Source organism: Chaetodon auriga, chromosome 1 (assembly GCF_051107435.1).
Source record: "Chaetodon auriga isolate fChaAug3 chromosome 1, fChaAug3.hap1, whole genome shotgun sequence".
NCBI lineage: Eukaryota > Metazoa > Chordata > Actinopteri > Chaetodontiformes > Chaetodontidae > Chaetodon > Chaetodon auriga.
The window spans coordinates 1,208,757-1,221,391 of record NC_135074.1 but is presented as its reverse complement, the minus strand read 5'-3'; the positions used below and the strand labels follow the sequence as shown (position 1 = coordinate 1,221,391).

Genomic DNA, 12,635 nt, shown 5'->3' with positions numbered 1-12,635 from the left:
ACCAAAATGCCTCCTTTCTCCACAGATGACCTCTACAAACTTCTGCAGCAGGTTGAAGTGTTGGAAACTAAAGTTCAGCATCTGGAAATAAATGCAGAAGTGAACGGACCTTGTGGAAATGACAGCACTTTGCCGCTGACTCAAAACAGCGGACTGGAGAATGCTAACATCCAGCTAATTAGCTCTGATACAGCTCCCACAAAACTAAAGGGCTGTGTATTGGGTAATAAATCTGCCAGTATCAGTTTTGTGGTGATTCTGCTATTAAAGATGTGGGAAGCATGTACAGCAGAAACACAAAAGTGTTGTGCTTTCCTGATGATACAGTCTCCAACATGACTGACCGAATCCTTAGTTTTGTTGCAGAAATTCCAACTTTGAAATACCTTGTACTGCACAGGGGCAAATGATATTGCGAAACGACGATCTGAAGTGCTCAAACGAGACTTAGGTAAACTGCTAAATGCAGTGAGCTCTCTGAATGCTGAAATCTTCTTCAGTGGGCCTGTACCATCAGTCAGAGGAGAAGAGAGATTCAGGAGATTGTTGGCAGTAAACAGATGGCCTTCAACTGCATGTGATGTCCACTCCACCAGTGCATTTTATTGACAATTTTAAGTTTTTCTGGGACCGCAGACATTTTTTCAAAGGAGACGGACTTTCCCTAAACAACGTTCCTGCGTAACGCTGTTCCCACTCCCAAGGACAAGAGACAAGAGGAATCCAAACAAAATCAGCAAACACCAAAACATGAAGGAGAACTGACTCTCCCCCCACCTGTATGCTCTAACCATGAGGGATGCCCAAGCAAAAAAGGGGATGCCTCAAGTCCTCCACCAGGGGCCACTGCTCGTGAGGATTCACCCACTCAAACCACTAAAACTCCACCTAGGTCTCCATCTCCAACTGCCCAAACTCCATCTAGCTCATCATCTTCACTGGGTATCCCATCACCCTCCTCCCCCCCGCTGGAGTTTACTGACCAAATGAACAAACTTGTCAGCACTGGCATCAGGCTTACTCCTCACCCATCTGGGATCCTGTCCCCCCAAATTCCACCCCAACCCCTAAAACCACCCAGTCCCCCTCGACCACCACAGCGCCGACGGGCACCACCTCCACCCCCTCCATGGCTTGATCTGAACCTACTCCCTTCCCCTAGTAAGAGCCCAGCACAGCCACCTGTTTGCGTTGGTGAGTGATGTGTTCTGGGTCCAGCTTTTAAGGCAAATGTTATGCCTGACTTTTCCATGGAAAAGCCAGGGCCCATTGTGCCGGAAGCTTCATTGATTCATGTCTCAATAGGTAGGAGCAGAAGATCGGTCCATCTCTCCACATCATCGAATTTAACATGTATTCCATGTCGGCCACAGTATGTTCTAAAACATGGGGATGTTGGACTTTTTAGCACATTTAAGTTAGCTATTTTAAATGTTAGGTCTTTGGCAGGCAAATCATTCTTAATCAATGATTTTATCATCAAGCACAAGCTTGATTTTATGTTTTTAACTGAAACTTGGTTAGGACAAGATAACAGTGCAGCAGTTCTCAATGAGTCAGCCCCTCCGAATTTCACTTTCGTAAGTGAAGTAAGAATACATAAGAGAGGAGGTGGAGTTGCCATTCTGTTTAATGATAGCATTCAATGCAAGAGAGTCTCTTATGGTGAGTCTGAATCTTTTGAATATGTTGCCATTCAATCAAAGTCTCCCTGTCGATCAGTCTTCATAATCATCTACAAACCCCCAAAATACAATGCAAAGTTTTCCAATGAGTTTGCCAAACTACTGTCAGTTGTTTGTATTGATTTTGACTGTGTTGTGTTAGTGGGTGACTTCAACATTCATGTTGATAATCTCAAAGATGGATGTGCTAAAGAACTTTTAAACATTCTGGATCATTTTGGCCTATCTTAGCACGTAACACATTTAATACATAACAGAGGGCATATATTAGATTTGGTTATTTCCAAAGGGCTTAATATCTCTGAGGCTGTCTTCACTCAGTCTTTTACACCATCACCAACACTGCCCTCAGCTTCAACTGATGGCCTTGTAAATACTTTCAGTTCCAAAGTTATGACTATTATTGTCTCCATTGCCCCAGTTAAGACCAAAGTTTTGTCAGGAAGGAAAAAGGCACCTTGGAGAAACACGACACTGGTCAAAGTCCAGAAAAGAATCTGCAGACAGGCAGAGCGCAGGTGGCGGAAAACCAAATTCCAGGTTCATTATGAGATTTACAAAAACAGTCTCCACACCTACAACCATGAACTAAAGAACGCAAGACAAGCATTCTTCTCAGAGATTAGCAACAGAAACTGTAATAATGCCCGCACTTTTCTGTTAGACTGACAAACCCCACAGCATCAGTCCCTCCTGAACTGCTATCCAACAAGTCATGCAATGATTTTGCAGCCTTTTTTACAGATAAAATTTCAAGGATAAAACAAACAGTGTGCAGCTCCAGCTCAGGCAAAATGATAAGTCCACCTGTGCCTTCTTGTTCTGCAGTTAATCTGGCACATTTTAACCTTCTAGATCATACAAAGCTGACAGAAACTGTATCACAGTTAAAATCTACAACATGCTGCTTTGATACTCTGCCAACAAACTTTTTAAAAAATGTTTTTAATTGCATAGCTCCAGATGTGTTGCAGATAATAAATAATTCTCTTCAGTCTGCTCAGTTTCCCCAGGCCTTGAAAACAGCAGTAATAAAACCTCTCCTAAAAAAGACTAATATAGATGCTTCAGTAATAAGTATCTACAGGCCAATTTCAAATCTTCCCTTTCTAGGAAAAATTATTGAAAGGGTTGTTTTTCAACAAATGCATGCTTTCATGATGCAGAACAATCTTTTAATGCATTTCAGTCTGGATTTCGTCCACACCACAGCACTGAGACTGTACTTATCAAAGTTTTAAATAACATACATCTGAATAATGATGCTACCAAAACGTCAGTCTTAGTATTATTAGATCTCAGTGCTGCCTTTGATACAGTTGATCATGACAAACTTCTTGACAGACTGGAAAAGTGGGTGGGACTTGTACTACAGTGGTTCAAATCCTATTTACAAGATAGGGACTACTTTGTGTCAATTGGTGAGCATGTGTCTGAACGAAAAAAAGATAATGTGTGGGGTGCCATGAGGGTCCATTCTCGGACCATTTCTTTTCAATATCTACATGCTGCCCCTAGCTCAGATTATGGAGCATCATAATATTTCTTATCATACTTACGCAGATGATACACAACTTTATATTTCTGTGTCATCACATGACTACAGTCCCTTACTTTCACTGATTGAGCGTATTCATCAAATCAATGAGTGGATGTGCTAGAATTTTCTTCAGCTTAATGCAGATAAGACAGAAGTGATTGTATTTGGCCCCAAAAATGAAAGGTCAAAGATAAGTGCTCACCTTGGCTCACCAACTCCTAAAAAAAAAATAAAAATAGGCAACTACAGTTGATTCAAAATGCTGCTGCACGAGTCCTTACAAACACCAGAAAAATGGACCATAACACACCAGTCCTCAGATCACTATATTAGCTTCCTGTGAGTCAAAGAATAGACTTTAAAATCTTACTGTTGGTCTACAAAGCATTACATGGTCTAGGACCAAAACATATTCTAGATTTATTAATTCCATACGAAGTATCCAGACCTGTCAGGTCATCAGGGACAGGTCTATTGTGTGTTCCCAGAATCAGAACCAAACAAAGTGAAGCAGCTTTCAGTTATTATGCTCCTCACTTGTGGAACAATCTCCCTGCACCCCTGAGGTCTGCACCAACTGTCAGTTCATTTAAATCAGGGTTGAAAACATTGTTATTTGCTACAGCTTTCACTCAAAGTAAATATATCTACTCAATGATTTTAATCATTCTAAATTCTAAATTATTGTCTTTTACTGGCTTCTGTTTTTAATTTGACTTTAAATGTATTTTATTTTTATTTTTCTATTCTCTTCTAATTTCTTTCTTTCTTCCTCTCTTTCTTTGAAATGTATTTTCTATTTATGATTTTAATGTATTTTTATGCTTCTGTAAAGCACTTTGAATTGCCTGGTGTATGAATTGTGCTATACAAATACATTGGCCTTTACCTTTGCCTAAGTCATTTTCTGGTGGAAAGTTAGAGGAGGTCAGTACTGTCAGCCTGCCAAACAGCTCCTCAAAAGCTTACTAACAGGTTATATCTTGTTTTGTTTAATATCTGTTTTGTTTAATTTGCCATCAGTGTAGCCTTATATTTAACAAACATATGAAAGTGGTATTGATCTCACCAGAAGGTGAGTAAGTGGATTTTCCAAAATGTATTGTAAATGTAAAGTATTCCTTCCAACTTATTTCTATCTTATCCTCTATAATCACATATATTGTGACTGCAAGCTAATAAAAATAACAGGACTTTTAAGAGGTTTCAAACAGGTCCCTGTATCACCTGTTTTCCTGGAAAATCCAAATAGGTCATTGTTTGACCTCTACCTCCTTTTACAAAAGTAGAAAACTGAAAAACAGCATTTGCGGTCTAATAATGGCAAGGGCAACGTTAGTTAGTATGAATGAAAATGCCTCATGTTGATACAATTTGATTTTTAATATAATGCAAGAAATCACAATAAAATTAGTAAGTGTTTCTAAGTAGCTTTTGATATTGCTGACAAGTCTGTAAATGTTTCCACCACTACCAGCAGAAATCTCCCTTTCTGTTGGATTACCATTATTTGAGAATCAGAATATCACCAAATTAATTTAAAAACGTGAAAGATGATCAATATTAGCTGGCGCTGAAGAGCTCTGCTTAGTCCTATAAACACACTTTCTCTTGCATGCTTGTTTCAATCAGTCGATTTATTCACCTCACCAAAGATAATTTTTTTTTTTGCATAATTTCATATATCTGTGGATAACTTTGTTGAAATTTGATTTCTTTAAATTCCAGCTTTCATTTACATTCCCAAAATAAATCTGTTTCATTGGATCTGTAAATCTCCATCAATATCAACGGGTTGCGAGTCTGTGTTCAACTTTATCAGCTGTCAGGTTGTACTGGCAGGCTCTCAGGGCTTTTATCAGCTCCTCTGTTCGTGCCTCAGCTCCTCGAATCTTCCTCCACTCCTTCAGCAGCTCCACTGCCATCTCCTCCAGTTCTGTGGGATGCCTCTTGTAGATGGACTCCAGCTTAACATCAGTCAAACCCAGTTTGCGGCCCAGTTTACGCCAAGACTTTCCCAGATTCTCGGAGATCACCTCTGTGGCAATGTCCAGTTTGGCTGAAGAAGGAGGAGACATTAAGGGTTTAAATAAGAAACATTCAAGAAAAGCATTGTTATCAAAGCATTATGGTAAACGGACTGTATTTGTAAAGCGCTTTTCTAGTCGGAAGACCACTGAAAGCACTTTTACAACTCAAGTCTGCATTCACCCATTCACGCACACATTCATACAGTAGCTAAGCTCCCTGCTCATTATGAGCATTATCTACTCACACACCAAAGGCACAGCACTGGGGGGCAGTTTTGGGGTTCAGTATCTTGCCCAAGGATACTTCAGCATGTGGACTGCGGAAGCCAGGGGTCAAACCACCAACCTTCTGATAGGTGGACGACCCCTCTACCTCCTGAACGACTGCATTCCCAAAACTTACAAGCATTATTAATATTATTAAGAGAAGTAGGACAAAGAATACAGTAATTATAGGAGGAATGAAATACATCAATAATAACTATTTTCATGTTGCACTTTAAATACATGTCTGAGGCTCAGAATGTCTCAATTAAGGTCGTGTCCTCAGTATATTTTGTTATACTTGGACAGTATATTTTCAAGAGGATTCTTTGTTTAAAACAATTTGTTTGCTCATATATTGATGGCTAGGGCTGTCAATGAATATTTTAAATTCAAATTTACATTTGAATTGCAAAAAATCCATACATTCAAATGTGAAACGACTGCATTTTTTTCCCCAGGAATATCTGTTGAAAGCTGGCATATTTAAGTCTATGTAGGTGCTGTTACTCTCTCGCTACTTCTGTGATGTCCGTCCTTGTTGTCTCCATTAGTCACTTGGAAACAAAAAACGTTGGAAAATAGGGTCCATAGTCAGAAGATTTGTGACCAGAATTCCTCCTGTTGAAGTCTGTGGTATGTGGATCTTTTAAAACTGAGGTTCCAACTAGCGTGTCTACTCAGGCTGAATTGTATACGAGAAGTAAGCTGTGTGTGTTAACACTGAGCTTGGTCTCATTCCCAGATAGTCAAATATCAATGCTTTGTCAAGCCCCTCAGCATTTCATACAGCAGACACACTTACACCTTAAGTGTCCGTGTGAGATGCACTGGGCATCCAACTAATTCCTCAGTAAACCCATCCACAAAAATATTAAGACATCGAGATCAAGATGGCATAGTATAAAGAGCAAGAAAATCTTCAAATGGAAAAAGGTGGGTTGGATGGATGCATCAAACAAATGGACATTAGGGTTTGCGTCCCATGACAAACCAAAAGTGAAACCAAAAATGAACAATCTTTTCTTAAACCTAACCAAGTAGTTTTGATTGTAATCCTAAGATAATCAAGTAGTGTTGAAGCATACTACATACTTTATTTATTTATTCATGTTTACTGAACAGGGACAAATGCATCAAACATTATTTCATATAAATACAAAACAGATGTCATGCATACAGGTGTCTAGCCAAAGCTAATTTGCAACCTCTGTCCCTGGTTAGGCCTTTACTAAAACTCCCAGAGCAAAGTTAAAACAGCACAAAAACATTAAATTACAAAACAAAGACTAAATAGAGACAAAAAAACAAAAACACAAAACAGATAAGGACAGAAAACTAAAATAATACAATAGTACAGTATGTTAAAGACAATGTTCATATGCTTGTTTCAGTTTCAACCATTGTTTTGCTTGTGTGTTAAAAACCTTGAGGTCTGTCAACGTTTTGATTTCAGGTGGTAATGTGTTCCAGAGTTTTGTACCTATTATCGAGAAGGATGACTGTCTGAATGTTGTTCTGCATTTTGCTGTTCTACAGTTACTGCTTGTTGCACCCCTAGTTCTAATTCCAGCATTTTGTTTATGTACCAGTTAAAAATCTATAAAACTTAACAGATTATTTCTTAGATGTGTCATGCACCAATTTCACCACAACAAATTCCTTGTATGTGTAAAAGCGTACTTGGCAATAAAGCTTTTTCTGATTTCTGATTTCTTGATAATTCCGCAGTGAATACAGGTTACAGGTTTTTTGATTCATTACTTTCAGTGCCTGTTTATATAGAGACCTAATGGGTGCAAGTGCACCCATTCAGTCAGTCTAATCAGGCGAAAGCAATTTAAATTCATTTTGACAGTTTTGCACAGCCTCTTCATATGTCGATCAAACTTCAATTGAGAATCGAAATGACACCCAAAAATTTAAACTCGTCTACCTGATCTATTTCTATCTCATTAATCTTTATTCCAGAATTTTCGTTGGTTTTCCTCCTTTCCTCTTGATTCAGAAGCACATCGACACTATCTTTCGCCAGTCAAATGACTATTTTGAAGCCATTGTAACACACCAGACATTTCTTTTGACAGTGTTTCTGCTGCCATCTGAGGAGTTTTTGCAGAAACATATACAATTGTGTCATCAGTATACATTTGGCATTTAGCTCTCTTTGCAGCTGTTGGGTAAATCACCAATATATAAACTAAAAAGCAAGGGGCCCAAAATTGAACCTTGTGGAATTCCCATTCGACAAGTCTGTACAGTTGACAGGGTAGAATTAGATCTAACCCATTGCTCTCTATGCTCAAGATAAGATCGGAACCAAGCGATTGTCTCATCAGAGAAAGTATATGCTTTGAGCTTATTTAGGAGAATTTTGTGGTTGACAGTATCAAAGGCTTTTTAAAGTCCAAGAATAACTGCCACGGCTACATTTCCTTCATCTACTAACTGTTTTATAGTTTCTGTGAGATAACAGTTTGCCAACTCTGTTGAGTACCCTGCTCTGAACCCAAATTGTCTGGGGTGCTTTCAAGGTAATCAACAAGTTGTTTAGCAACTGTTCTTTCAAGTACTTTTGAGTGGACATGTAAGATGGAAACTGGTCTATAATTGGAGACCAAGGTGAGGTGCTCCAGACCTGTGAATGGGACTTATGATTGCCTTTTTCCAGATCTTAAGAAATGCATTAGCTCTGATTGATGAGTTAACCACATGTGTCACTGGCACTTGAAGAAGAGAACTGTGTTTTTTAATTAATAAGGTATCCAACCCAAAATGATCCTTGGCCTTAGAATGCCTTAATTGCATTATAAATTTACTGGTCTCATTTTGATTGACCTCTTCAATATGAAAAGACAATGAGAGCTCTCGGTATGTCTTCTAATTTAACCGGTTGGAAATTTTCTGCCAGCTCCTCAACTGAATAAAAAATGTATTAAATTCATTTGCAATTTCCACATTATTGTTACTAGCTATTCCATTTATGTTCAATTCCACAATAGATTTTTTTTCAGATTAGGCACTCAATTAGTAAAATATACTTTTCCCTTCTGAATCAGCAATTTGTTGCATAAAATAACAGGTTTTTGCAGTACGCAACTCCCTAACTACCTTATTTCTCAACCCTTTGAAAATAAGTATGTCTGTCTGTGTTTTTCTAACTAAGGAGCGTTTCAGCGCGAGATCTCTTTTCTTCATTAGTTGGCGAATATCTTTATTCAGCCATGGTAAAGCCCTGCGCCATCGTGGGTGTTTCAATGGTTGACTATATTTCTGCATCAAATCTGTAAGTGTTTTCATCATTGTAGCACAGCAGGTGTTTACATCATGAGTTTGCATAACATCGTCCCAGTTAATCCGTAATTCATTTTCAAATTGTGTCATCTTGTTCTTGGGGATGCCTGCAAACTCTGATTTACCAGAGTCCTTGCACCAGGATTGTAGACGTTTTTTGTTAATTTTCTAACAGTTAAAACCATATTGAGGTCAGACAGGCCTGTAATTAAATTATACGTCTTTGTCACTCTTTCAGGTCTGTTCGTAAATATCAAATCTATGACAGTTTTACTGACTTTAGTAAGTCTCGACAATCCTTTAATTATTTGCTGGATATTATGTTTTGAATGGATTGTTTTTAGTTTTTGTTTGCTACCTTTGTCCAACCAATTTATATTAAAGTCTCATAAAAAAAACAGTTTCACAGCTCCAATTTAGTTGTTTAAGTAATTCATCTAAATCCTGGTAAAATTAAGCACCCAGTGATGGAGGATTATATAAAGTCACGTCAAATTGGAGGATTATATAAAGTCAAGTCAAATTTATTTTTTGTTGACAGCATTACATTAATGGCCACATATTCTAAAGGTGTATCCAAATTGATTTCACCACACTTAAAAATATCTCTAATGTAAATCAATGCTCCACCTCCCCTTCCCATCAATCTGTCTTTCCTAAAGCAGACATAACGAGGTACATCAATGTGTGTCGGGATATTACAATTCAGCCATGATTCAGTTACACATAGGTAATCCAAATTAGAGTCTGTCAGTAGGTGTTGAACTTGATCTTGTTTTGATATAATACTTCGAATACTTAAATGTCCTCCCACAATACCCTTTGGTTTGGTCTCTGAGTCCCATATAACCTTTGCATGATTAGGTTATATAGTCTGAAAAAATCTAAATTGCCTTTTTTTACCTTCTGCATGACCTGGGGCACTTCTGTCACTGTGTGTGCAGGATTTGGTGGTTGCCCATTTCCCTGCACATTTTCTTCCTGTTTTCATGTGATAACGTGAGCGAGATAGTTCTGACTCTGTTGGTAGACCAGGTTCATCTGCTTCAGCTGGACCCAGTTGTGCATTCTGATGGACACAGCCCTTGGACAGTTCACCTGTTTGATCCTGCAGTCCACACTCATTTGAGTGAAGACTGGAGTCACTGATGGATTGTTGCAGCTCAGCAAACAGTGATTCCATTTGGAACATGTCCGTTGGTTCAGTCCCTCCGGTGTGATCATGCCGAACCAATGTTTTTTCTGCTGTGTCCAGTCGCACATCCTGACCAGGTGTTGAATTTTCTAGTAGCAGCAAAAACAATAGAGTACTGCAAGCATGCCATTTGCTTCTCTTGGTGATTTGTTTGCTGTCTTTTCCATTATAATATTCTTTCTGCCAGAAGATGGAATAAATAACTAAATATCCATGTCAAAAATGATTCAATCTTGGTGTGTTATCCAGAGGAGTAGGAAGTCCAAAAGTAGATAACTGATTACTTGTCAAACAAAGGGCTTGAACAGGTGGAGCAATCAGAAGCCACAGGCAAAGTAGAAGTGTCCAAACAGATCCATTTTCTCTGTACTTGTTGTTTGAGTCTTGACTTGCATTCAGACATTTCTTTGAGGATTAGAGGATTTTTGTTGAAAAACACTGGCTGGAACTGACAAGAAACTGAGAAAAGTGTAGACAATAGGGAAAGGTGTGGAGCCTAACAAACCACACCAGCCCTTGGTGGCCATCTTGTTTTCTCCTTGTCTCTTCATGATGTAACTAACCAAACTGTGACCATTTCACAACATTAACATGTTAAAAGGGCCTTCTGATAGGTAGGCTTAGTGTGTCACTGGGATGAGAAAACAGCTAGAGCAGTTCTGGGCATCTAATATTACTGCACATGGGTTTATATTGGAGTAAGCTGGAAGCCTGGTCTGTCTCATACAGACGATTAAGGGTACTTTGTGCGTCTGAGGCCAAGGGTCGTGACAAATCGTTGGTATGTAATGCTCTGGGAATAAAAAGGGGTTAAAACAACCTAAAGAAATCCCAATTACTAAGCTAGATGTGGAATATAAGCCTAAGACAAGTTAGTTATAGTAACAGACTTGCTACTTTAACAGACAATATTTGCATATTCTATTAATATGATATGTACTAAAATGTACATACTACTGTTACTTTCCAGTTGAAACAGTTCTGTTCCACTTACATAACAGATACAGGTCAATGTACTACTACTTGTCAGGAAAAATACTAGGTATGTTAATTATCACAGTATCATCACTGCTAAGGTATTTTGTAATTGGGCATTCCCAATGAGTACATGCCACGTCAAGTTCAGAGAGACCAGTTGCCCTTAATGCATTGCACCATATGTCTATAACAGCCAAAGCTAATCACAGGGTCAGTGAGTTACTGAATAACTGTAACATATACCAGAAACAATGAACTGTACATGCACACACTTAGATGAAGACTTCATCGACAAATTTAAAATGAAAATCCAACAAAATGACACTATTGAGTTGCTTTATAGGAAATGCGGGATGTAGTGTTTATGTAGCTTGACCCTTACTAGAGACTAAAAGTCAACACATCTCAGCCTCTGATGCCTTTTGCAAGTCTCCCAACTTTGAGTGCAACACTGCAGTGCTTTAAGTCCAGACAAAAGGTTTCTAATGCATGCAGCAATGAAGTGTCAACTGGACCCCTTTTGAATAGAGATGGAGCTTTTGTAAAGTGCATTAAAATTTCAATGTGCGGCTAACTAAATAACAGAAAGTCCATCTCATCATTATAATTATCATCACATTGTATCATTTTACAGGTCAGTTACATGCACTGTCCAGTTTATTAGATAAACCTAGGAATACAGAAAACAGAAACATCAGTGGCTTAAGTTAGCACAATAACACAGTGGTTTAACAGCAGGGCAAACTGCAGGCTCCAAAATTACATTCATTGCAGAACCGTTGTACTTTATTGCATTGCGTTGTATTTTATCTTAGGTAGGTGTGGCTAATAAATTGGATACTGAGTGTATGTCCCAGTTTGACTGGGCAGCAGAAACCAAAAAATGCATTATCATTCATAATCAACATTATCGGTATTAGCAGCCCTCGAAACACTCAGCTGCTGCCCGCCCCTGTGGCTTTACACCGCCACATGATGCATACGCTACTGTACCTTTCTCCTCGTCGTCCGGTTGGTTGTCGGTAGACCCACTCTGACTTTCAAAACGGTTTAATTTGTCTGACAGATCGTGGCGTTGAATTTCCCGGAGTAGCTCGCAAAGACACTCCTTGTTATCGGCTCCCAGTCGGCCTCTCTCCGTGAGAATATTAAACAGTTTTCTTCCGGTGTCGATTGTTTCCAGCTCTCTTTTTCTGATCATGTCTCGACACAGAAACTTGATTTGTTCCAGCTGTTCTGCGGACAGCTGATTAGAAATTTCCAGTAAGACAGCATTAAACTGGAGAGAGCTCATGTCTTGGACGCAGACCGCACTTCCACTGATACACCTACGTAATCTGTCTGAACTAGGAAATAGTTCAGTTTTACTTTCACTTCCGTTTGTTTGTCTTTTTTTTTTTTTTTTTTTTTTTTTTTTTTACTTTCTTTTTCTTTTCTTTTTTTTTTATGGAACAACTGAAAATATAAACTCTTAAAGAGGATAATAAAAGTACAGATGTAACTTAAATTCCGTATAAGAGTGCAAAAATATAACAATAGGGGATTCATGAATCACAACAAAACAAAACAAAAGCAAAACAACAACAAATAGTAGTAAATGGGATAAGGTGCGAAGATACATTTTATCAGGCATTTAAATTTAATATAAA

General features: G+C 38.5%; 1 protein-coding gene across 1 annotated transcript; it reads right to left on the bottom strand.

Annotated features, from left to right (window-relative positions):
* Nucleotides 1–4,589: 4,589 nt before the first annotated feature.
* fadd (Fas (tnfrsf6)-associated via death domain) lies at nt 4,590–12,323 on the bottom strand. Its single transcript, XM_076736912.1, has 2 exons — nt 11,980–12,323; nt 4,590–5,284 (listed from the first exon to the last, which is right to left on the bottom strand). The coding sequence occupies exons 1-2, from the start codon at nt 12,278–12,280 to the stop codon at nt 5,013–5,015; spliced, it is 573 nt and encodes a 190-aa protein (XP_076593027.1). The 5' UTR covers nt 12,281–12,323; the 3' UTR covers nt 4,590–5,012.
* Between the last annotated feature and the right edge of the window lie 312 nt (nt 12,324–12,635).

Bases quoted from the DNA above. Each gene is read 5' to 3' on its own strand.
- fadd (XM_076736912.1), bottom strand. From the start codon at position 12,280: ATGAGCTCTCTCCAGTTTAATGCTGTCTTACTGGAAATTTCTAATCAG. The intron at 5,285-11,979 runs GTACAGTAGCGT...CTCCTTCTTCAG, and splicing joins ACCGGACGACGAGGAGAAAG to CCAAACTGGACATTGCCACA.